The sequence below is a fragment of the Arachis hypogaea genome, chromosome 1 (assembly GCF_003086295.3).
Source record: "Arachis hypogaea cultivar Tifrunner chromosome 1, arahy.Tifrunner.gnm2.J5K5, whole genome shotgun sequence".
Lineage (NCBI taxonomy): Eukaryota > Viridiplantae > Streptophyta > Magnoliopsida > Fabales > Fabaceae > Arachis > Arachis hypogaea.
The window spans coordinates 111,663,827-111,687,388 of record NC_092036.1 but is presented as its reverse complement, the minus strand read 5'-3'; the positions used below and the strand labels follow the sequence as shown (position 1 = coordinate 111,687,388).

Genomic DNA, 23,562 nt, shown 5'->3' with positions numbered 1-23,562 from the left:
TTTTTTATATTGGGGATGGAAATTGCGTTTTTTAGAATCATAAATTATAAGGGTGTTATTTTTAAATTTGAATTTTTTTTATTTAAAATATGAAAATCAGACTCTTCAATTTTTTGAAAATAAAAAATGGATCATCCGATTTGTTAGGAACGAAAATTGGACTCTCCGATTTATGAATTTTTTTTTAAAAAGAATTACAATAAATAAATCGGACCCTCTGATTTGATATTAAAAATATTTAAAAAATTAACTTACAAAGTAATTGAACCTACCAATTACTAATTTTCGTACCAAAATAAAAACATATGCACCATCAATACAATTGAATTGCACATATTTCTTTTTTATAATAAAAATTTTTAGCCTTTAATTACCATAAAAAAAATCCGATGATAAGCATAGGGAATGAATATTGAAAATTATTACTACCAAAAGAAGTTTAATAATAACCTTGACACCAGTTTGATTTTTCTAATTATTATTTTAAAATTAAATTTAAATTGTTACCCAAAATTTTTTTTCTTAGTAATTCCAATAGTAATAAACAACAATGTTTTTTGAAATGCATATATTCAATCTCCTTATTATAACTTGCTATTAGATTCAATGATTTGACAATTAATATTTATATTAGAATTAATAAAAACTAAATATTATTTTTTTATTAAAACAATAAACAAAAATGTGAGATAACAAATGTAAAAAATAAGTATTGTCAAACAAATAAATCCTTATACAAAATTCGCGGGCTAATCCTTTTAATCCGTCATTTTTTTCGGATTAATCGGGCTCATCTCGTTTAGTCCAAAATTTAAACGGGCCTAATTTTAAAGGTAAAATCCGCCCATTTAAATGGGTAAATGGATTGTCCCAATAGGTTTAGCCCATTTTGATGGCCCTATAAATTAAAGTACAATGCAAACTAAGTTTACCTTAGTTTGAAAGATTTAGACTTTCTTTAGATTCCTCTTCTTCTTTTTCGTCCTCTTTTTCATATTTAACTAAGAATGTTTATGAGTTGAGTTGGTTCAGACTAAAAAAAAAAATGAGAACTAAATCGATTAAAATTCGAGTTGGTTCGGATTTGTAATTTTTAGTGAGTGGACCTAAATCAATCCGAATCGATTAAACTCGGATTGAATCGGTTCAAGAAATTGGATATCCGATTGAAAAAAAAATTCAAAAAAACTTGAAAAAATTAGAAAATAATAATAATGGTAATAATAATACATGATCTATTTAAACTTAAATAACTATTATAATTTGAAAGATTTTAGAGTTAAAAAATAAATTTGTATATATTGTATTAGATTTTATTTATTTTTAATTAATATTAAACTAATCAATTGGTTCTGGTTTCACGATCTTAAAATCCATTTTTCTTTTTCGTCCTCCTTTTCTAAAGGTAACATATTATCTTCTATTCGAAAGTCAATGATTTCGTCATCTAGAAAAAGTGAACTAATGGTAATTAGAACACCAGTTTCAACCACTATCTTTAAAAAATTTAGGTCATCACTCAGTAAAATTTTTAACTTTTTAGCCCATTACACTTTATATGACTTCTTAACTTAATCTTAATCATAATTATCTAACAAAATCTACAACTTCTCAATTATAAAAAATAGTATTATTGTCGTATATTTTAAAATAAAATAAAAAGGTCATAATATTTATATTTCTTACTACTATTTATTTTAGTGATGTTGTAATCCTTACATGGTGAACAAAAAAAAAAGGGCCACAATATATATACTTCTTGCTATTTAAAGATTCTGCATGGGGTTTCTACAGGAAATTTGAGAAATAGGAAGCAATTTTGCTACCACTAGACTAAACTGATTCTTGCTATATGTTATGCTTTTCTTTTTCAAATATATTATATAACCACGTATTATATTTTCTAATTAATATATATAATCTAAAACATTCAATTAAATATTATTTTTATATTTATTTAATTTTTTTAAACTCTTTCTTAAATTAACTATTTTTTATTATACAATATTAAAATGAACATTAAATTTTATTAAACATCTATCAATTAAAAAAATAATTATTTAATATTTAATTTAATATTATAAAAATATTATCGTTTATTTTTTTATAGATAATATTGAGCGCATTTTTGGTAGTACATGTATAATTATTTAAGCTACGTTTGTTTATAAAGACATGACACTAAAATAAAGAGACACAAAATTATATTTGGTAAATAAGACATAGACAAAGACATTATGTCTAGAAATACTATATAAATTAATGTATTTTATGTCCATCCTAATAAAAAGAACACTGAGACACTAACGAGAGACATAATTTATTTTTTTATTATTTTTATTAATTTTTTATAATTATATTTTTTATTATTATATTTTTCTTCCTAAATTTTTTGAACAAAAACAAATGAAAATAAATGACACTTTCATAATTTATATTAATTTATCACTAAATAAAATATAAAAATATTAATTTTTGTATCTCTGTTTTTTGTGTTTTATTCTCAATATTGTCTTGTCTCGAACCAAATGCAGTTTTAGCGATTTTTTTTTTTCCAAAACATGTTTTTGATGTGGCATTTTTTGCCGGTGTTGTTATTGTTTAATTTTTCCGCAAACAAATAATATAAAACCATAAGAAATTTACATGAAAATTAAATATGAAATGAGAAAATAGGGAAATGATGTAATTATGAAGTGGAAAAATAATGTTTGGAGAAGGCTAATATCACCCCTTTTTGGTCCAAATTAAAGAAGAGGTTTCTTCCTGCAACTACGCTTTACAGTTTACACCATCGTGTATATCTATCCTCTACCTCCATATGGTTGAGACAGCAATAAATAATTTCTATATATACAATTTAATTATTTTCATTAACAAATTCCAATTATTAAATTCAATTTGCAAACTAATAATAAGAAGATATCTTTTTTTTTAAAAAAAAAGAGCTAACAATAACTATAAATTGACTCGATAAACGTAGACTTCTCCATCCCTAATAGAATTCTCTATTTAATTAATCTACTTCCATTAACTCCAATGTAATATCAACTTAAAAAATTTAACAATAACAATACTATATATATACTATATATACGAATGTCAAATTTTGACTGAAACCAAATAATAGAATTGGAATAGCATATTGCAATCTTGACATACAATCGATAGGTCTTCATCAAGACAAATATAATGCAGATTCAGTCTTAGAGTATACATGATATATGATATTACATTTCTATTTCCATTATATTCTTGGGGAAAAAAAGATAGACGACTATTCTTTCGATGTACCACTTGTTTTCATCTTCAACTCTTCCAACTTTAGGGGCAACATGATATTAAATGAATTTTAAAAACGGTTTATTAACAAGACAAAAAAAAACTAAAATTTACTTTACTTAATATTTGTTAATTATTATAATATTTAATAAATATTAAATAAGATAAATTATAACTATTTTTTATTAATATTTTTTTTGTTATTAAACATTTTGGTTTCAAAAAGTTAAGCTCCTATACAAACGCGCCTCAGTAAAAAAATTTTAAAAAGAAAATCATGCTCACATGATCTTATCTTAATTGAATGTATTGAATTTTTCTTTTTGTTTTTTTTTTTTTAAAAAAAGTCAAATCTCTTCAAAAATATTTAAATTCATTAGTTGCTTATTAGATTCATCGATGTTAAATAATCATTCATAATGATCCAAGAGTTGGCGACTACAATAATTTAAATAAATTTATGGTTCTCTGCTTGAAGAGATTAAACATACATGTAAGTCATATTTTATGAATGTTGAATTTTATGAACCTTATGCATTTTATTACGCGATGTGTAAGGTACGGAATTTTCAATTATCTTTTTTCTTAGAAAAATTAGACGCAACCGGTCGTAACTAGTTTCTTAGAAAATAAACGGAATAATATGCAAATGTAGCTCGCCCAAAGCTGCTTAATTAACTCACTTCCATTAGCAGAATCTCCTTTAATTTGAGTCTCCTTAATGTAGTGTTCGACTCATTTAAGAATATATCTTAAAATATATTTAGAATATTAGAAATAATATAGTATCTAAATAATATAGAGTTAAATCCCACTTTGTTTCTGAAATTGGGGAGTTGCATTAATTTAGTCCCTACTAATTTTTCAATTACTACAATTTGATCCCCCAAATTAAAAAAATGTATCAATATAATCCCTCTTTAACGCAATTAGTTTAATAGTTCAAATCTTGCACATTGGACATATTAAAACGATGTTGTCCACATTTTGACACTAAAAAAAGTATTAAATAATGTCATTTCAAAGTTTGAAGAATACTAAAAAAGAGGGGTATAACATTTTAGTATTGTTCAAACACTCAAACGACATTATTTAGTGCCTTCTTTAGCGTCAAAATGCATACGACGTTGTTTTAATATGTCTAGCATGACAAGATTTGAGCTATGTCACTAACAGTGTTGAGTTTCGGCGGCGGAAGATACACAAAAAACTATATTAGTATATTTTTTAAATTTGAATGATCAAATTGTAACAATTAAAAAATTAGAGACTAAATCAGTATAACTCGTCGTTCTCAAAAACTAAAATAGGACTTAACTCAAATGATATATTCTAACATCCTATTTGCATTCAAATATCATCCATTATGATGATCTATTACTTTTTAATTTAAAAAAAAATAAAGTTTAGATTCAAATAAGATATATTTAGGGTTAATTACTATTAATCTTCAAAGTTGTTAATAAAAACTAGGATCATTCTTAAATTTTATTTTAAAAAACACCCTTAATTAACAATAAAATTAATTTTAAAATGATCATTTTTTTGAAAAATTTTGACATAATTTTTTGTCTTTTATTTTTTCAATATGCATGTTCACACCCTCATTTTAAAATAAATATAATTGGCAGGTGAAGAAAAAAGATGGAAGAAAAATAAGAAAAAGAATTAAAAAATATGAGCGTTAGATAGAAGAGTTATCACCAATCAAAAAGTAAAAAGAAAGAGAAAGCAAGACGAAAAAAGAAAAAAAATAAGAGAATGATGAAGAGATAAATTTAGACAAAAATAAAGAAGATCAACCAGAGCACAAAGAGAAAGAATAACATTAACATAAAAATTATCAAATTAAAGAATACTTTAAAATTAAATTATATTATTTTTATTAAATTTATATAGTCTATTTGATATATCAGATATTTTAGAACACTTTTAATACCGCTGTCATATTCATCATTTGATATTAGAGACACAAACTCTTGATATCATTTGTTATTCAAGAACACATAATTGTCACCTTTCAAAATTAAACTTATGGTGAACATAAAGCATTCTCTAAATAAATGCAACCAATATTTAGTTTGATTCAAAAAAGCATATGATTTGAGGACGAATATTTTTTTAAGAAGAGGAATATGATATAAGTATGGGAGTATCGAATTAAAGAATAATTTGTGTTATTTTGATTAAATTTGTATAAACTATTTGGTGGATATTTTAGAACATTTTTTTATTCCACTACAATACTTGCTCATCAAGGAATTGAAGGAGACAGTGCGTGAAGTTGATAGAAGCACTACTGATGTCGTTGCTGTTCTTTTTCATATCTACTTTGTTACTTTTTTTTTCTTTTTCTCTTATTACTACTATAAAAAAAATGTTAAATATTATTAAATTTATTAGTGAAATAACAAAAATAATCTGTCAATAATATATTTATTGGTAGATCTTTTATTAGAACGAATCCGACAGTATAACTTTTGTTAATAATTAATTACCATCAAATTTTTCAATCGACAGGTAACTAAATTCTACAACGAATTCTTTACCTAAAAACTATTTTCTTACCATCGTCTGTCAAATTCTCTGTTGCTTCTACTAGGACTACTCGATAATGATAAGGGTTAACTCTGCAGCTAGAATCGTTGATACTTGAGGGCTCTGCATATGACAAACCACACCGCCCAAAATTGATGTAAAGCTCATAGGACTCATGGCACCACCAGCATAACGAAAAAGTCAAACCCAGAGAATTCAATATTTTGAAGGTAATTTGATGATCCATTCGAATTAGCAACAGTAAATTGTCTAATTTTTAGTGATTACAGACCAATTTGGGGAGGCCATAGCAATACAAAACCAAAAACCCTAATTTCATAACTAACAATAACAAAGGGCAATTTTATCTGAAAATTAGCAAATGATCATTTTAAAGATAATTTAGTGTTGATTAAGGAAGATTTACAAAAAAAATTAAAAACGATTTTGATTTTTATCAACAACTTTAAAAATCATATCAATACTTAACTCAATATTTTATTATATATTGAAATTTATGTATTAAAATTAATAAAAAAATTTAAAAATAAAAATATCTATAAACTGTTGAAAAAACTGTATGCATAATATAGCTTACTTATTCATATTTAATTTTACTCATAATATCCACAAAATATGATTGAAAATTTATTTGTTAATTAATTGTGTCGCAAATTGTACTTGTGAAATAAGTATTCTGTAAAATTAACATATAATACATAAAAGTTGAAAACTCAGGTGAAGTCGATTTTATGTGAAGTTGATACTTGAGAACCGTTGGATGAAGATTTAGTCAAATAAGTCAAATTATCTAACGGCTCTCAGGTATCAACTTCATGTGAAATCGACCTCACCGGAATTCCCACCTACATAAAATCATAAATTTTCTATTTTCACACAAATTAAAAATTAATGGCATTTTATTCAAATAAAAAGTCCTAAATTATATTGTGACAATAAAGAAATTTTTTTGCAGAAAACGGTGCTACATGGGCAACTTGCATAGCTCATAAGCTACCCGATCTTCTGACGTCAGTGTAGCTCAGGTAAAATACAAAAAAGAAACGATCATTTCAATGGTTTGAAAAACCGAAATAAGTAGTTAAAGGGTTAATAGATATTATTGAGAGAGAAGACATCATCAATCAACGTTAACCAATGAGGAACCTTTATTCTCAGTTTCTCACAGCCCTACTTTGACCCTCTCCAGTCCCCATTCGTAATTTTCTTTGTTTATCTAGATGCGTGTAGTGGTTATTTACTGCTTTCAAAAATAATATAAATTTATTTTATATGTACAAAGATTTAAATATAAGTTGATTATATAATTCAAAATGAAAAAGTAATAAACTAAAAATTAATGACATCCCCACTCTGTTACAATTTGGTTTATCTGATCTTTTAGTTATATATTATATATATTCCCTATTCTTAGATCATTTTCGCACCTAACTAATTAACACAATTTTTAACGTCTTCATTTCTTTCGGTATTATTATTCAATTGTTATAAGAAATTTTTAAAAAAAGTAATATCAGCGACGAAAAATAATTTAAAGTATAGAGAGAAAAACATGTAATTTCAAAACTTTTAAAATAGAATAGTGCAAATTAGCAAATCAATTGTGTTAGGAACCAAATTTTTTTAACCAATATATAATACAGTCAGTAAAAAAGTAATAAAGATAGTTAAAAAAAAATTAAGGATTGAATTGTTATTGTGAAATGAAGAAAAAAAAGAAAAGAAAGAAATATTGACTGATTATTAGTTAAAAACGAGATACATATGTAGCATGGAAGTCTCACTATGTTAAATTGCTTGACTAGAACTAGAAGAGAAGAGAATAGAAGACCAAATGAATATAAAGATAGAAAGGGGAAATTAAAAAAAGAAATTAAATTAAGGAAGTCTCCGGTCACCAGTTGTGGCAAAAAGTTTGACCCTGGAAAAAAAATAAAATAAACCCTAGCTAGTTGCAATTGGTGTTTATATATGTTAGGTGTGCAAACATGTGACTCTTCCTTAATAAAATGTAAGAAACTTCAACGATGGCACTTTTAATTGCAAGTAGGCTTAGGGTATTTGCGACCATTGCGGCTTGAACCTCTCTCTCTCTCTCTCTAAAAAAGATGACATCTCGTCTCAAACGTTGAAGTTGAATTCTTCTTCTTATTATATCAATTCTGTAGACTTATGTTATTAGTTTAACTCTCAGCTTGTACTTTTTTTAATCAATTTTCTTCTCTTGAGTGCAATTGGATTGAGCTGTGTGTTTGACATTTTGTACGTGTGTATCCGTGTTACCAAAGCCAGCGCATCAATAATCACCAAATTTTCCTTTTTTTTTCTTTTTTATTTTAATTTGTCAATACTTGTTTCAAAGACTTTTGTTGTTTGTATATGAATTTAATTTTAATGTATTTTTAGTATAAAATAATTATATATATATTTAATTATGTAATATTAAATTAATAAAAATAAATAATAATTATCTTTTATATTAATAGTATAAATAGTAATAATATAAAAGAATGAACGTGATTAGATGATTATTTAAAATATTTTATAATGTTGATATATTAAAATTAAATTTTCTGTATATATATAGATAATTTGGTAAAATATTTTATGACAAAAAATACAATACAATGTTGAGAGAATTAAGGTAAGAAAATTAAATTACGTATATATCTCTTCTTTATATTCTTTATTTTTAAGTAAATTAAATAAAAAGTTTAACAAATTATTTATGTTATATCCAATAAAAAAATATTTTTTATATTTTTATTATATCTATTTTATTTTTTAATAATTAATTTTTAATTTCTTTATGTTTTACTAAGACATTATCAAATAAGATCAGATCATAATATATGTGTGTTTTCGTATTAAATTATACTTATTTTTTAATAGGTGATATTTAAGTCGAAGTAATTAATAGGAACAAATATTTTTTTTTAATCCCTTTCCAAGAGTCAAATACTTCATGCAGGTCCTCTCTCTCTCTCCTGCTATATTATCATAAAAAGGGGGCTTTTGGTTTGAAGACCCGAACAGAAAGAAAGAATATCAGAAAGGCCAACTGAGAAGACCGAAAGAACTTATTCTTTTCTCCCCAAATATGGAGTTTGCTGCTAGATCTGGTGATGATGGAGGTGATTCACCACTCAAGGAAGAGAAGAAGAGAAGTGACGAGTATACTGATGATGATGGTGGAAGCCATGGTGATCATCATGATCATGCTCCTTCTAATAAGCAAGACACAATAATTGTCAAGGTCAAGATTACTTTTATTTTAATTTCCCATCTTTGTTATTTATTCCTTCCTTATTTCTATATTTTATATAACAAATTAAACATTTCTCTTTCTATAAATATTGATTGATCCTTGATGAATGATTTATTTGTTGAATTTCGTAGTCATCAAATTATACCGATGATCAAATTTGTTTTTCAGTTTCTGCATCTCCTGACTTCAATTCAATCCTTGTTTTGTTTAATTATAGTAATCCCATCATTTTATTCAATATTATTGTTTACACAAATATATAGCTAAAAGAAATTCAGTCATATAACTTTGTTTGTTAACATACTTTAAATAAAATTTCACATAAAATACAAATCTAGAAGACATAGAACTGTATTATGATCAGGAAATTCCTTTTTTTTTTTCTTAGATAGAGTATACCTTATTCTTCTCATTTTTCTCTGATCTCGTTTAATTTAAACATATTGTAAAGTTTCATGTATATCTTCAGTGAGTTCTTTCCATGTATATGTAGTAAATAATCCATCTTGTTTAGCAAGAAAGTCAATTAATTAGGTTATATTAATGGAGATTATAAGGTTTAATTTGATTTATTTTTATTACTAGCTAGGGATTTGCTAATATAAGCTGTGATGATGAGTGCATTTTTAATAACACTCTTTTTTTCAAAAAAAAAAAATTTATGATCAGCATCATCATCGGTTTGAAAAGTTGCCGTATTAATTACTTATTATTACTCCTTTATTATTGAATTAACAGAGTGTGGTTCTCAATTTCCTCTCACACTAATAATCTGAGGATAACTTAGTTAAAATCATAAGCTATATATATATACCAACAAACATATAAATACTTTGTAACTATTTCATGAATTAAATTTAGTAATTGTTCTAGTATATAAAAATAAATTAAGATGGCTAATATCTGTGTTTTGAAAGGGAAAAGGATGATGTATGTATCTGCAACCTCATAAATAATATTCACGTAGCGTTGAATCAGTCAACATCTGCAGAGAGATAAGATTTATATTCAAAACAAAGCCGTCGGTTGAAAGTAATACACAAGTCCAATCATTCATGTCATATGCAATCTAAACATATTATTAATTACCATTATTTATTTATTTATTATATTTTTTTTTTCAATTTTATTTTAAAAATTAATCTGCACGACTTTGATAAGAGTTGACTCATGCATGTGCCCTGAGAAGAAAACTAACGAGATACATATATCGCTAAACATGATATATATAGTTAGTAATTCACACTGATGCACATGCTAATTAATCAACTAATAAGAACAAAAGATTCCCACCAAGGCTAAACAATTCAATAGATTCTTCTCAGTTTCTCATTTGAACAACTACTTGTATTCATTCTCATAATCTAATTTTCTCTATTACATCCAGCATTTAGAAGTGTGCTACATGTTTGTTATATCTATATATTATATTAGAAGCTACAAGGACGAGCCATTATTAGGGATAGATCAGATGAGTTCTTGGTCATATAACATTTTCTTTTGGTACATCTCTATTTTTTGTTTTAATTATTTTAAACATTTTTTTTGTCTTGAAAAATTTTAAATATTTATTAGTTTTATTATCCAACTATAACAAATATATATACATATATATTTCTTAAACCCTAAATTTTAAACCATACTAAATGTTTTCGCATACTTATCTGATATGACATACAGGAGCCGCCACACATGAATAAGACTGATAACAACACTGAAAAATCCATGGCGGAAGAAGCTTCTGGAACAAGCGCGCTATTGGCAGCCAAAAAGGAAGAGGTAGTTGATAATGAATAATAAATTCATATAATTAATTAATTTCAAACATTATTTAATTAAAAATAATATTAGAGAACCAATTTTTTTTTTCCAGCTAACATTAACTAATTATTTGTTTATTCTAAATTTTAAATCTTAAATCATAATAAATTCTAAACAAAACTTAGCTAATATTGTTTATCTAAATTACAAACTCTTAATTCTGATCTCTATTTTCATCCGTCACAAGAGTGCATTAATTAATTCCTGTCGTGCAGGTTATTGATAAACAACTTGAAAGCACTAAGGCTGAAATGGGTGAGGTTCGAGAGGAGAATGAACGGTTAAAGATGTCGTTGAACAAGATCATGAGCGAGTACCGAATGCTTCAAATGCAGTTTCACAACATAGTTAACAACAAGCATGAAGATAATCAAGAAACAATAATGGAGGAAGCAGACCTAGTTTCGCTCAGCCTTGGAAGAGTTCCAGTTCCAAGAAGAAGCAATGAAGAAGATAAAAAAGTCTCTGATAGTAACAAGAGTAAGAAGGAGGATGAAGATGATGAAGAATTGAATGAGGAATTGGCACTTGGATTGGACTGCAAGTTCGAAACTTCGAAATCGGGGAGCACAACGGAAGCTACCAATTTTCCGAATAATAGTAACAAGGAAGAAGGTGGTGAGAGTACATGGCCACCACCAGCAAGCAAGGCCAGAGAAGGTGGTGGCAGTGGCGGCGGTGGTGGTGCGGCATCGGCATCTGCATCAGTTGTAGAAGATGAAGTATCCCAACAGAATAATAATCCTGCTGCCAAGAAAGCTAGAGTTTGCGTCAGGGCAAGATGCGACACCCCGACTGTAAGTATGATGTTAGATACTATTTATTTATTTATGGATCCCGCTAGGGAGACAATGGACTATTTGTGCAACGTGTAAAATGGGCTATTGAGTTATAAAATGAACATCTCCCATATTATCTAGAATAACCATTCGAGTACTAGGGATAATAAACATCTTTTCCAAAAGATTAAACTGATTTTGGAGTTCAAAAGGATGGACCTTTCGGATCTAGCGTTCTAATACCATGTCATGAAAGGTAACACTAATGATTATATCTCTAATATTTCATAAACCTCCATTATACACATTGTACAGATATTCATATTTTTTTTTTTATTTTTTTTTATTTAACGGTTTAAAGTTTGGGAATGAGGGATTTTAACAAGATAGTGATTGATTAATAATGTTGATGATGCATGATACATGCATGCAGATGAATGATGGGTGTCAATGGAGGAAATATGGACAAAAGATTTCCAAGGGAAACCCATGCCCTCGAGCTTACTATCGTTGCACAGTTGCACCCTCGTGTCCCGTTAGGAAACAGGTATATATATGAGCGAGAATAATCCGGTCAGATGAATAATGAGAGATGCCAGTCACCTGAATAATGAACTGCGTGTCAGCTATTTAAAATAAAAATTATATTTAATTAATTTAAAATTTAATTTTTAAAATTAAAATTAATTTTTTTAATTTATTATTTATATTGTTAAAAAAATATTATTTTTTTATATTTTTTCTAATGAAAAATGTTAACAGCTTTAAAATTTATTATTTTTTTATTATTTAATTATTAATTCAATTTTTTTAATATAATTTTTTTAATTTAATAATTTAACAACATATTTTATCTCATATTTTTAAATATTGATAATTATTTAATAACCAAAAATAATAAATTTGAATGAATCTCTGATATTTTTCATATTAGTTATACATATTGTTAAACAAGCTAGGTTATTTTGGACCATTCATTATTCAATATTTGTTAGAATAGAATTACGTTTGAGGAATAATTATATATGAATTATTTTTGTACTTTTTTATTTTAAAATAAAAATATTTAAAACATAAGTAAAAAATATTTTTTTTATATTATACAAAAGATATAGTAATTTATTTTAATAAGAGAAATGCAAGTATATAGCTCACATTCTATTTGATCAAAATTTTATCATTTCCTTATTAGTATTAGATAGAATGTGAGCTATATATTTTAAGAGATATTTTATCATCTTTAATGATGATATTTTACCAACTTTTATCAAGTATAAAATTTTTAGAACATTATTCGACAATTATTCATTTATTTATACTATCTTCTTTTTCTTCAGAAAAAAGAGATATTATATCTATATCACTATTGGAATTGCCAAAGAAAACAAAACCAATTTAACAAAAATTTTCAGGAAATTAAATATGGGATAATTATTGGATACTTTTTAAATTTTAATCTATATATCCACCTCAAAAAAATTATAGCATGTTATATTTCCGATTCATGATTTTCTATTTCATATTATAATTTCCTAAGAGAAATGCTAAAAACTTGACGATTTAAGTGCATATTTTGTAGGTTGTAACTTGTTTGATACAAATAATTTTATAATGAAAAAATATCAGTAGTCAATAAAATATTTGTACAATATGTACAATAGAGATTTAGGGAGTATTAAAGATATAATCATTAGTGTTACATTTTTCTATTAGTTGAAGTTTTTGATATGAGTGGTATCATGACATGGTATGTCAAGAGTTCGATTTTTGATAAATTCAAAAATTAATTTAAATTTTTGAAAAAATGTTTATTATCTCTAGTATTCAGATGGTTATTCTAAATAACATGAATCCATTGTACACATTGTATAAGTCTTCCTAACGTTATCCTTTTATAATTCAGTACTAATTAAGCTCGCATATGCTAAATTTCAGGTGCAAAGGTGTGCGGAGGACATGTCGATTCTAATCACCACCTATGAAGGGAACCACAACCACCCTCTCCCTCTCACAGCCACCGCCATGGCTTCTACAACCTCCGCCGCCGCATCCATGTTACTTTCCGGCTCCTCAACCTCACACACTATGGCTCCCACAAACACGGCCACCGCGGCCGCAGCCGGCAACCTCCACGGCCTGAACCTCTACCTCCCAGACGGCTCAAAATCAAGACAAATATACGTCTCAAACCCCGCACTATCATCCACACCATCACACCCAACAATAACCCTTGACCTCACTTCTTCAAACCCTAATTTGAATAATAATAATTCCTCATCTCCATTTGTTAGGTTTTCTTCAAACTACCCTAACCAACCAATCAGATACCCTTCTTCCACAAGCCTTAGCTTCAGTACTTCCAACGATCCCAATCCACTTTCTTGGAGCAATAATGGATTCCTCAGTAGCTACAATAGTACTCATCATCAACCATTCAACAGAAGCATCAACATGCTCAGTAATAATAATTTGAACTTCGAAAGGCAACAACAACAACAAACAATGGAGAACTTCTATCAGTCTTTCATGCAAAGGAACAACAGCAAGAACGCATCATCATCATCATCATCATCATCATCATCAGATCCTATTGCCGCTGCAACAAAAGCAATAACAGCGGATCCCAGTTTTCAATCGGCTTTGGCTGCGGCCTTGTCTTCGTTCATTGGTGGCGGCAGCGGCATTGGAAGCACACATCATCAAGGGAATAATTATAACCAAGTTGGTGGTGGTGGTGGTGATGGAGAAAACAGTAATAAGATGAAATTTTCAGAGCTGTTTCCAGTTTCCTCTACCTTGGCTTCGAGTTCGAAAGTCATCAATAATAGTAATAATGGCGGATGTGGTTCGAGCTTCTTGAACAAAACGCAACCAACAAAAACAACACAGAATAATGGAAGCTTCATGTTTCTTCCACCTTCTTTGCCATTTTCTTCTTCTCCAAAGAGTGCTTCTGCATCTCCCGGTGATAATGGAGGTGATGATCATAGATCATCATGATATATCAATAAACCTAGTTAGCTTATAGCTATTTATTTGTTTGAATATATTTTTCTTTTGAGGTATGGTATTTGTATATAACAATGTTGATGACATGTGGTATATATGGATATGACTTATTACAAGGTTCAAAAAGATATTGGAGTAGTTTTAATGACTAAAACTTTCTCCGTCAAAATTATCACTATTTTGTTTCTTTGTTTCACTATAATAAGTAGGTCAGCATGTACTATATCTGGATCTTATTATATCTGAATACAATTTATTACTTGGTTTTTCATTTTCATTCTTTTTTTGGAGCCTGTATCTGCCTGCATTGATGTGATTAATTATGTTGTCAAGAAACATTTGCAGCATAACTAGACTGATAAATAATGTTCATAAAATATATGTATATAATTTGATTTTTTACACTACTGTTTATAAAAATATTTAATAATAAAATTTATTAGAATTTAATTTTGATTTACCGATATGGTAAAATAATTTTACACGTATACCAATTATATAACGTTATATTAAATACTAAATATTTTAATAATTATCCAAAACAATAATAGATACTATATATTAAGTAATGGTATAAAATATTTTATCAGTATATCAAAATTAGTCTTAATTTATTATATCATCTTAGCTTGACAACATTTTTTATAACTGTATAAATTAATTAAATTTTTATTAAATATGAAATTATGTATAAAATAAAAGAATGGTTTTTACTGTAACATATTTTAGATTTTCAAACCGTATTAAATGTCTTTTTATTTTTAGGAACTAAAATGCTATTATATAAAGAATAATGTTAGAGAAATAATAATTACTATATTTAATTTAATATTTATAATTTTATGTATGTAATATTAAACTTTTTTTATATTCAGTAATTATTACTATAATAAATACATAATAGTAAATAAAATAAATGTATAATTATAACCATCTATGATTTTTAAACTATGACGCAGATATTTTTTAATACAAACGGTAGAAAAAGAGGTGAGGACGAGATAGAATGAGCGATCCGAGGGTGAATAATGAAAATAAGAGGGAAAATTAAAGAAAATTCTAGCTAATTAAAATATTTTTGCTATATATATCTAAGTATTTTTACCAATTAAATTCAATTAAGTTAGTCTAAATTCAATAAAAATCGCTCACATTTATATACATGAATCACACATTTTTTTACATAAAAAATTGCATCAAAATTTATTAATTATGACACATAAATATTTTAACTTTAATACTGAAATTTCTTAAAATTCTGAATTTGATGCTATAATTTTTTTCTTCTTTTTCTTTCTTCTTTTTTTTATGCATAATTTCTTGTATTTTTATTTATAAAGTTACATTTTTTTTTCAAAATTATTTGTGTTTGTTGTCAAAAAGATAAACAAAAAAAATTATTTAATTCTTTCATTTTATTCTTTCTTTTTTTGTTTTGATTTTTTTTATTTTTCTTAAAAAGATGAAACAAGAAGAATTATGAGTGTAAAAAAGAAAAACTATGAAAATAAGGAAAAGAGGGAGAAAGAGTTGTTTGAGAAAAAATAAAACAGAAAAATAGTACTAAAATTTCTTAACTGTCACACATGAATTTCTTAACTTTAATATTGAAATTTCTTAATTGTGATATAGAAATTTTTTAACCGGAATTTCTTTCTATTTTGAGCGCAGATTTTTGTCAGCAAAAAATGTATTCTCGTGGTATTTGTTTTTTGAAAAAAAAAAGGAGCGGTCTCAATAAACTAGACACATGCTTCGAGTTGTTTCATGCCACAAATAAATTCGAACACTTAAAAAATCTATAGGACAGGTGGATTCACACCTCTTACAACTGACACATTCCTCTGTTCTTGGGGCAGAAGCTATTTATGGACTTAATACAGTAGTTTCTTAACAAAGATTTTTTTTACTTCTTTGTCTTACTCTTCTTTTTTCTTTTTCTTTTTCATTGTTCTTATTTCTTCTTTTTTGTTATGTATTTTTTTATTTCGTTTTTGTTCTTATTCTTTTTAAAAACAGAAAGAGATATAAAAACAAAAGAAAAATAACACAAAAGATGATGATGATGATGATGATGATGATGATGATGATGATGATGATGATGATGATGATGATGATGATGATGATGATGATGATGATGATGATGATGATGATGATGATGATGATGATGATGATGATGATGATGATGATGATGATGATGATGATGATGATGATGATGATGATGATGATGATGCGAAAGAAGAGAAAAGACGAAGCTAAGAGAAGAATGCTGGTGCGCGAAGTTTAAACTCGCACAACTGAACCGGCAAGTGTACCGAGTCGTCCAAGTAATACCTCAGGTGAGTGAGGGTTGAATCCCACGAGGATTGCCGGATTGAGCAAGCTGTGGTTATCCTGCAGATCTTAGTTAGGCAAATAGAAATAAGATTTGATTGTTGTAAGCGCATAAAAAAGCATTAACAAAAGCGATAAATAGATAGGATAAAGACAATAATTAGCAGTAGTTAAGGCTTCAATGGTGCTTCTTCTTCTAAATTAACACATCATACTCTCTACTTCAACGATGAATGATTCCTTCAATGGCAAGGCTGTAAGTGATTAAGTCATGGGTCGTGGTCATTAATTTCCTCAGGTCCAGATCAAACATCTGAATGGACTAGATCAATCTGGGAGAGGGTGAAGCGTGCACAAGTCAATCTCTTTGTTGATCCTACTCAAAACGCCATAGATAAGGTCGGATCTTCCGGATCAGAGACTGCTACTCTTATGGTTCTAGCCCTTAAAGCCACAGGAACCTCAATTGTCCCTAACTAACAAAGTTATATGTCACATACCCCGATTAATCCAGATTATTCTGTTGGAATCCGTGATGCATCCTCAAGCTATAACTCAATACTATTCGGGTTAGGACTCGTAAAGAACTCATGTAGAATTGAGATTCATAAAGATGAAGAACGACAATGCATCATAGAATAAAATCACACATTCATTGGAATAGAAAAGTAATTGTATTAATTCATAGGAATCAGCAGAGCTCCTAACCTAAACTTAGGAGGTTTAGTTGCTCATACTGTACAGAATAATATGAAATGTTCGAAAGTGGTAAACAAGAGATCGAAGAAGCCCTAAACAAGGATGATTTTCCCTTATTTATACTAATCTAATAATTAAAAATTACAAAAATAAAGTAAACTAAGTTGACTGATGCGAAAATCCACTTCTGGATCCACTTGGTAAGTATTTGGGTTGAGCTTGGCTTCTAACTTGAAGGAGTGGGCGTTGGACGCCCATTAGGGAGTGTCCATGCTGCTTCCTTCCTCCTCTTGGGGCGTTGAACGCTGGATTTGGGCCTTCAACGCTGGCTTGAGTCTTTTTGGGGCGTTGAACGCCATAGAAAGGGGGTAGTTTGGGCATTCAACGCCTAATTTGGGCAGTCCAATCTGAAGAAAAATATAGACCATTATATATTTCTGGAAAGTTCTGGAAGTTAGCTTTCCAACGCCATTGAGAACGCATCATTTGAACCTCTATAGCTTCAGAAAATGCTTGTTAAAATGCACGGAGGTCAGATTTTGACAGCATCTGCTACGCTTTCCTTGTCTCTGAATCAGACTTTTGCCAAAACTTTCCAAATTCACCCAAAATTCACTTAAAATCATAAGAAAAACATAAAAGCTCAAAGTAACATCCAAAAAATGAATTTTGCATAAAAACCTACTAAAACATAATAAAAGTCAACAAAATATACTAAAAACACTAAGAAAATGACATTAAAAAGCCTATAAAATATCCGCTCATAAGAACACCAAACTTAAACTGTTGCTTGTCCTCAAGCAACCAAAAACAAGTAGGACTAAAAGGAAGAGAGAGATACAATAAGTCTTAAAGTTTTTCAATGAAGCTCAGTTCCAAATGATGAACGGGCTAATAGCTCTTTACTTCTAAATAATTTTGGCATCTCACTTTCTTTTGAAACTCAAAAGTATTGGCTTCTCTTGGAACTAGAATCCAAATAATATTATTGATTCTCTTAATTTAGCTCTTCTTGATTCTTGAACACAGTTTCTTTTGGTGCTTTGCACCTTTTTAAGCCTAGCCGTGCTCTAAGCTTTAAAGATTAAGATTTCACGATGAAAATTGCTTAGATTAACTATTAGACTGTAAAAAAGTAGACATCATAAAAAGTAGTTTTCATTCTTCTTTTGCAATTTTCTTTGTTCTTGTTTATCTTGTACAGTGCTTTTACCACATGTTTTTCCAGTTTCTATTCCTTCTTGTTCAAATGTGTTGATTTAATTTCTTGCAATTCTGATCCATAAGTATATTTAGTTAAGTTAGTTATAGTTATTAAAGAAGACAAAATAAAAAGAATCCTCCAATGAGAACAGTGAGATAAATTTCAGGTTTTTTTTTTTTTCTGCATCGTACGATTATGGTTTCCTAACCTTTTTTGCATGCAACTATGAAATGTCACTCTGCTGATGTTAATATATCGATAGCAAGGAATCATATTCTTCTCGTGAATTGAAAACGGTGAAAAGTGTGAATGAAGTTTAAGTAGTGCTACACACGCGCATCAGTTTCTCGCTGTAAACGCGTTGTGATCTAAACTCAGCCACTATAGACCATGTTATATTATTATTCAATATCTTTTATTATTAAGAGTGAGAATATAAAGGGGATGTAGCTCAAATGGTAGAGCGCCCGCTTTGCATGCGGGAGGTACAGGGTTCGATCCCGTGCATCTCCACCTTTAATTTTAACTACACTACTCTTCCTTTTTATTCTTCTACACCTACACTTATCTGCAGATGCTTGTACTCAACTGCTCATGTATGGGTTTTTCTCTTTTCTGAGTATCCCACCCTCTCCGTAAGTTAAAGGGTCAAAATATTAAGAATTTTAGATGACAACTAGCAAATTGTAAACCCTATCTTTTTAACCGTTCTACTTCTTCCCTTACAAAATACAAATTCTTTTAGCCAAGTTCATCCCACTACAAGACAAACACATTCTCTCACCTTCTCCCAAAAAAAAAAATATTATTATTATTATTATTATTATTATTATTATTATTATTATTATGTAATTTGCGTTTATATTTATAGTAGAGACTTACATATATTTTGTCTTCTTATAAAATTAATAATTAAAAACAATTAAATTATAATTTAATCAAATTATTTAATAATTTTTTGTTATTAACTTTAGGTAAAAACAATTATATGTAAATCTCTACTTATATTTATACATATTATTTTATATATTTTAATATTTAATTTATATAAATGATTAATTTAATAATTCATCCCTCTTTTTCTACACATAATAACATTGAGAAATAAGAACAAATACGATATTCAAAAAGAAAAATAATAAATTAAAAAAATAGTAAGTTGAAAAATTAAAGCGAGTGGAGGAATAGGATGATGATTTGACCCCAAACCCAATAAACGAGCACAAATGAATGAAAAGGAGAAAAGAATAAGAATAAGAATAGCTCCTCTTTCTTTCTCTCTGCCCCTGGCCGCCACTCCTTTAGATCAATCGCCGCTGCCATAAAGCGCCCGTTTCTCTCGTTTCCACCTTTTCTCAATCCTTTCTACTTCCTTTCTGGTGAGCCAATTCATATCCTTTTACCTTTTCTTTTCCGATTTCGTTCTTTTTCCTGCAATTTAATTTAAAAATCAATTTCTTTTTTAATTGTTCCGGTTGTTCCAGTTTGCGTGTTGTTTCTGTTATAAACTATGATGACGAGTGTGGCAGACGATGGATCTGTGTCTAAATTCATGATTTTATTATTTTTTTTGGTTGTTGGTTCCTTTTGGAATTTGCACTGTTTTTGTTGATTTTGGGGGTTTTGTGTTCTGTTATTGCTAATAAAGTTTTATGTATGCGATTATTCTTGGAAATTATGATTCTACGTTTGTTGTGAAGTTGTTGCCCTGTCAAGAATCATGAAAATTTTGCCGGATTAAAGATGTGAATATTATAGCTTAGGTTGAAAGTTTTAGGTTTCAGAATGTGTTTTAAACTCCTTAATTGTCCATCTGTTATGGTCCTTTTTTTAATTGACATAAATTGTGATTTTCTTAAGGTATAAACAATATATTCAATTCTGTAATATATTTTTTTTTGTTGAAATGAAGCTTTCTTTGGGTTGAAAATTGAATTCAAGCATTTATCTTCCCCTGATTTGTGGATGTTGTTTTTCCTAGGTGGTAGAAATGTCGACTCCTGCGAGGAAGAGGCTGATGAGAGATTTTAAGAGGTTGCAACAGGATCCTCCTGCAGGAATCAGTGGTGCCCCTCAGGACAACAATATTATGTTATGGAATGCTGTAATATTTGGGTGAGTTCAGTTGACGCTGGATTGAGGACCCATTATTGTGTTTACTTGTATAATGTAGTCACTATTTTATTTATTTCACTTTGTTTAAGTATGGATGGATAAGCAATTTCTGCTTTCTTGTCTGCTTTGGATTGCAGTCCAGATGATACTCCATGGGATGGAGGTGAGTCATTCTTTGTACCACAGCTCGTATGTCAAAACAAGTTTGATACATGTTTCATATAGGTTATTTTGTCATTTTGTGTTTTAGATACAATTTTAATGATTCTATAATATAAGGTGTGCTTACTTTGTAGATTTATGTTGCAAAGAGTGCCATGGTCCTTTCACCATCCTGAGTCTTGATTCTACTATATTTTGAGATGCTTTTGATGAATGTCTATGTTTATCTTAAAATTGAAAATCTTTTTACCACTGGCATCCAGATACTAGTCTTTAGTTAAACTTTTAAATCCCTAGCCTATGTAGCCTTGTTGCACTCTAGTTTGATATTATTTTTTAAAAAAGTATTGTGCAATCATAGTTTGGTTGCCTTTTCATCTGAATTGTGGATTTGGATGTCAAATTTTCTTTTGCTTGATATCATCATATCAGTTAGATATATTTAACTGCCTGTCTATATATTGAGCTATTCAGGCACGTTTAAATTGACACTCCAATTTACGGAGGATTATCCAAACAAGCCACCAACCGTACGATTTGTATCTCGAATGTTTCATCCAAATAGTAAGTTTTAGATGGAGAACCTAACCATGTTTTCCATTAATCCAATACGTGGATCTCCTAATGATATTTTTTTCTACTCTGGGCAGTTTATGCAGATGGGAGTATTTGTTTGGATATATTGCAAAACCAGTGGAGTCCTATATATGATGTAGCTGCTATACTCACTTCTATCCAGGTATCATCTGATACAATTAATTAAAGAAATCAAGTACATCTTTGTGTTCATTATAGTCATATGTTCCCAAAGGTGTACTTAGTGTTAGGGATGTCTTGTTGCAGCAGTGTGGTGTGCACTGTAGAGTGTAGATATGATTATTCTTTATCATTTTGTGATGACTTATCATAGTTTGGCTTTGAAATAAAGCATATTTTTTAAATTGGCATACTCTGCTAGTGTAGTACTAGTCATCTTGTTATAACTGTTTTAAATTGAAAGTTGATTCATTTGTTGCAGTCATTGCTTTGTGATCCCAACCCAAACTCGCCTGCAAACTCTGAAGCAGCTCGGATGTTTAGTGAGAACAAGCGTGAGTACAATCGAAGAGTGAGGGAAATAGTGGAGCAGAGCTGGACAGCCGACTAAGCCCATCCTACTCCTGTGTTTCCCCAATGGCATGAATTAGGTTGCATTGCTATCTACAAGACCCATTGTGCAAACTTTACAAATTCCAAGTCTTATTCCTTGCTGTTTTGAATGCTAGCTCCATCTTTAATTGATTGTAGTTTTTGCATTGTGCATGTCAGTTATTGTAATATAAAAAATACTGTGTCAATTTGCATTTGATTGTTGGCAAGAAAATGTGTAAGTTGTAGTTTCTGAAATGGTTATGACTTATGATAATAAGGATTTATATTATGTTCGCCTTCTCAAGTTTCAACCTTCCATTCTGATAATGAGAAATTACTACTCTTGATAAGAGGTGGTCAGTCATGCCAAGGGGGATGGTTAAGATTTAGGAACTAATTATCGAAAGACGTTACATGTAAGTGCACTCAAGCAGTGGCGGAGCTTGAAACGAAATTTTGGGGGGGCCAGATAGAAGATAATTGTCAAGATGCTTTTGATATGAATCTCATTTAAGATAAGCTCGTCTAACCTCATCTTTCTGATTTGGGTAATATTGCCAAATTTAAAACCATTTTTCAGGGTATCGTTCTAAAGAATTAAGGTCAAACTCATTAGACGTAACTCTTTAAACTTTTGAAGGTTGTATCTTACTTTCTTCGTAATTCATTAAAGTAGAAGAACTATCTACAAATGTTGATATTATAAAAGTTATATTTTTCCTTTTTGAATATTAGCCTTCCTCTTAAAAAATGCATCATCAACTCTTTGATTTTTTATGACTATTTTATATAAAAATTTGAATATATATCCAGTAAAATATGTAAAAAAGAAATTAGAAGAACAAATATTAAAATTTATAATATTTATTGAATTTTTTTATCAATTTATACGCATACAATAATATCAATACTTATTGAATATTCTAATATTTTTTATCATATAAAAAATTATATTAAATTACATAAATAAAAAATACCTAATTTTTTATATTTGAACTCAAAGGTAAAGGGAGTGTTGCTTATTGAATAGAGAGCTGCGAAATGCGAATACACTCAATTCATTCCAAATCCAATATATTTTGAATGTTTAAAACTAAAAATTATTGTGCAATAAAAGCAAGAGATGAAGATTAAACTTTGGTATTTTAAGTCATAATAAAATATTTGAGCCAACTGAACTATTTTTTATTTTTTAAAAA

General features: G+C 28.4%; 2 protein-coding genes and 1 non-coding gene across 4 annotated transcripts; all 3 read left to right on the top strand.

Annotated features, from left to right (window-relative positions):
• Window positions 1-8,824: 8,824 nt before the first annotated feature.
• LOC112710482 (WRKY transcription factor 72A) lies at window positions 8,825-14,989 on the top strand. 2 transcript variants are annotated; one of them, XM_025762719.3, is made up of 5 exons: window positions 8,830-9,097; window positions 10,790-10,888; window positions 11,146-11,727; window positions 12,143-12,256; window positions 13,645-14,989. In XM_025762719.3, the coding sequence occupies exons 1-5, from the start codon at window positions 8,942-8,944 to the stop codon at window positions 14,707-14,709; spliced, it is 2,016 nt and encodes a 671-aa protein (XP_025618504.1). In that variant the 5' UTR covers window positions 8,830-8,941; the 3' UTR covers window positions 14,710-14,989. The 2 variants fall into 2 exon arrangements, with proteins under 2 accessions (XP_025618511.1, XP_025618504.1); XM_025762726.3 differs by lacking the exon at window positions 12,143-12,256 and having other exon boundaries at window positions 8,825-9,097.
• A 4,406-nt stretch (window positions 14,990-19,395) lies between these two features.
• On the top strand, window positions 19,396-19,468 carry TRNAA-UGC (transfer RNA alanine (anticodon UGC)). Its single transcript has one exon. It is a non-coding gene; the product is annotated as a tRNA-Ala (tRNA).
• Window positions 19,469-19,535: 67 nt separating this feature from the next.
• LOC112710470 (ubiquitin-conjugating enzyme E2 2) lies at window positions 19,536-22,667 on the top strand. Its single transcript, XM_025762710.2, has 6 exons — window positions 19,536-20,334; window positions 20,937-21,070; window positions 21,208-21,233; window positions 21,707-21,796; window positions 21,883-21,971; window positions 22,251-22,667. Exons 2-6 carry the CDS (start codon window positions 20,946-20,948, stop codon window positions 22,377-22,379), a joined length of 459 nt encoding a protein of 152 aa, XP_025618495.1. The 5' UTR covers window positions 19,536-20,334; window positions 20,937-20,945; the 3' UTR covers window positions 22,380-22,667.
• The last annotated feature ends 895 nt before the right edge of the window (window positions 22,668-23,562 follow it).

Coding starts and splice junctions, on each gene's coding strand:
- LOC112710482 (XM_025762719.3), top strand. CDS start 8,942: ATGGAGTTTGCTGCTAGATCTGGTGATGATGGAGGTGATTCACCACTC. Junction 9,098..10,789: donor AAGACACAATAATTGTCAAG/GTCAAGATTACT, acceptor TATGACATACAG/GAGCCGCCACACATGAATAA. Junction 10,889..11,145: donor TGGCAGCCAAAAAGGAAGAG/GTAGTTGATAAT, acceptor CCTGTCGTGCAG/GTTATTGATAAACAACTTGA.
- LOC112710470 (XM_025762710.2), top strand. CDS start 20,946: ATGTCGACTCCTGCGAGGAAGAGGCTGATGAGAGATTTTAAGAGGTTG. Junction 21,071..21,207: donor TGGAATGCTGTAATATTTGG/GTGAGTTCAGTT, acceptor TTTGGATTGCAG/TCCAGATGATACTCCATGGG. Junction 21,797..21,882: donor TCGAATGTTTCATCCAAATA/GTAAGTTTTAGA, acceptor TACTCTGGGCAG/TTTATGCAGATGGGAGTATT.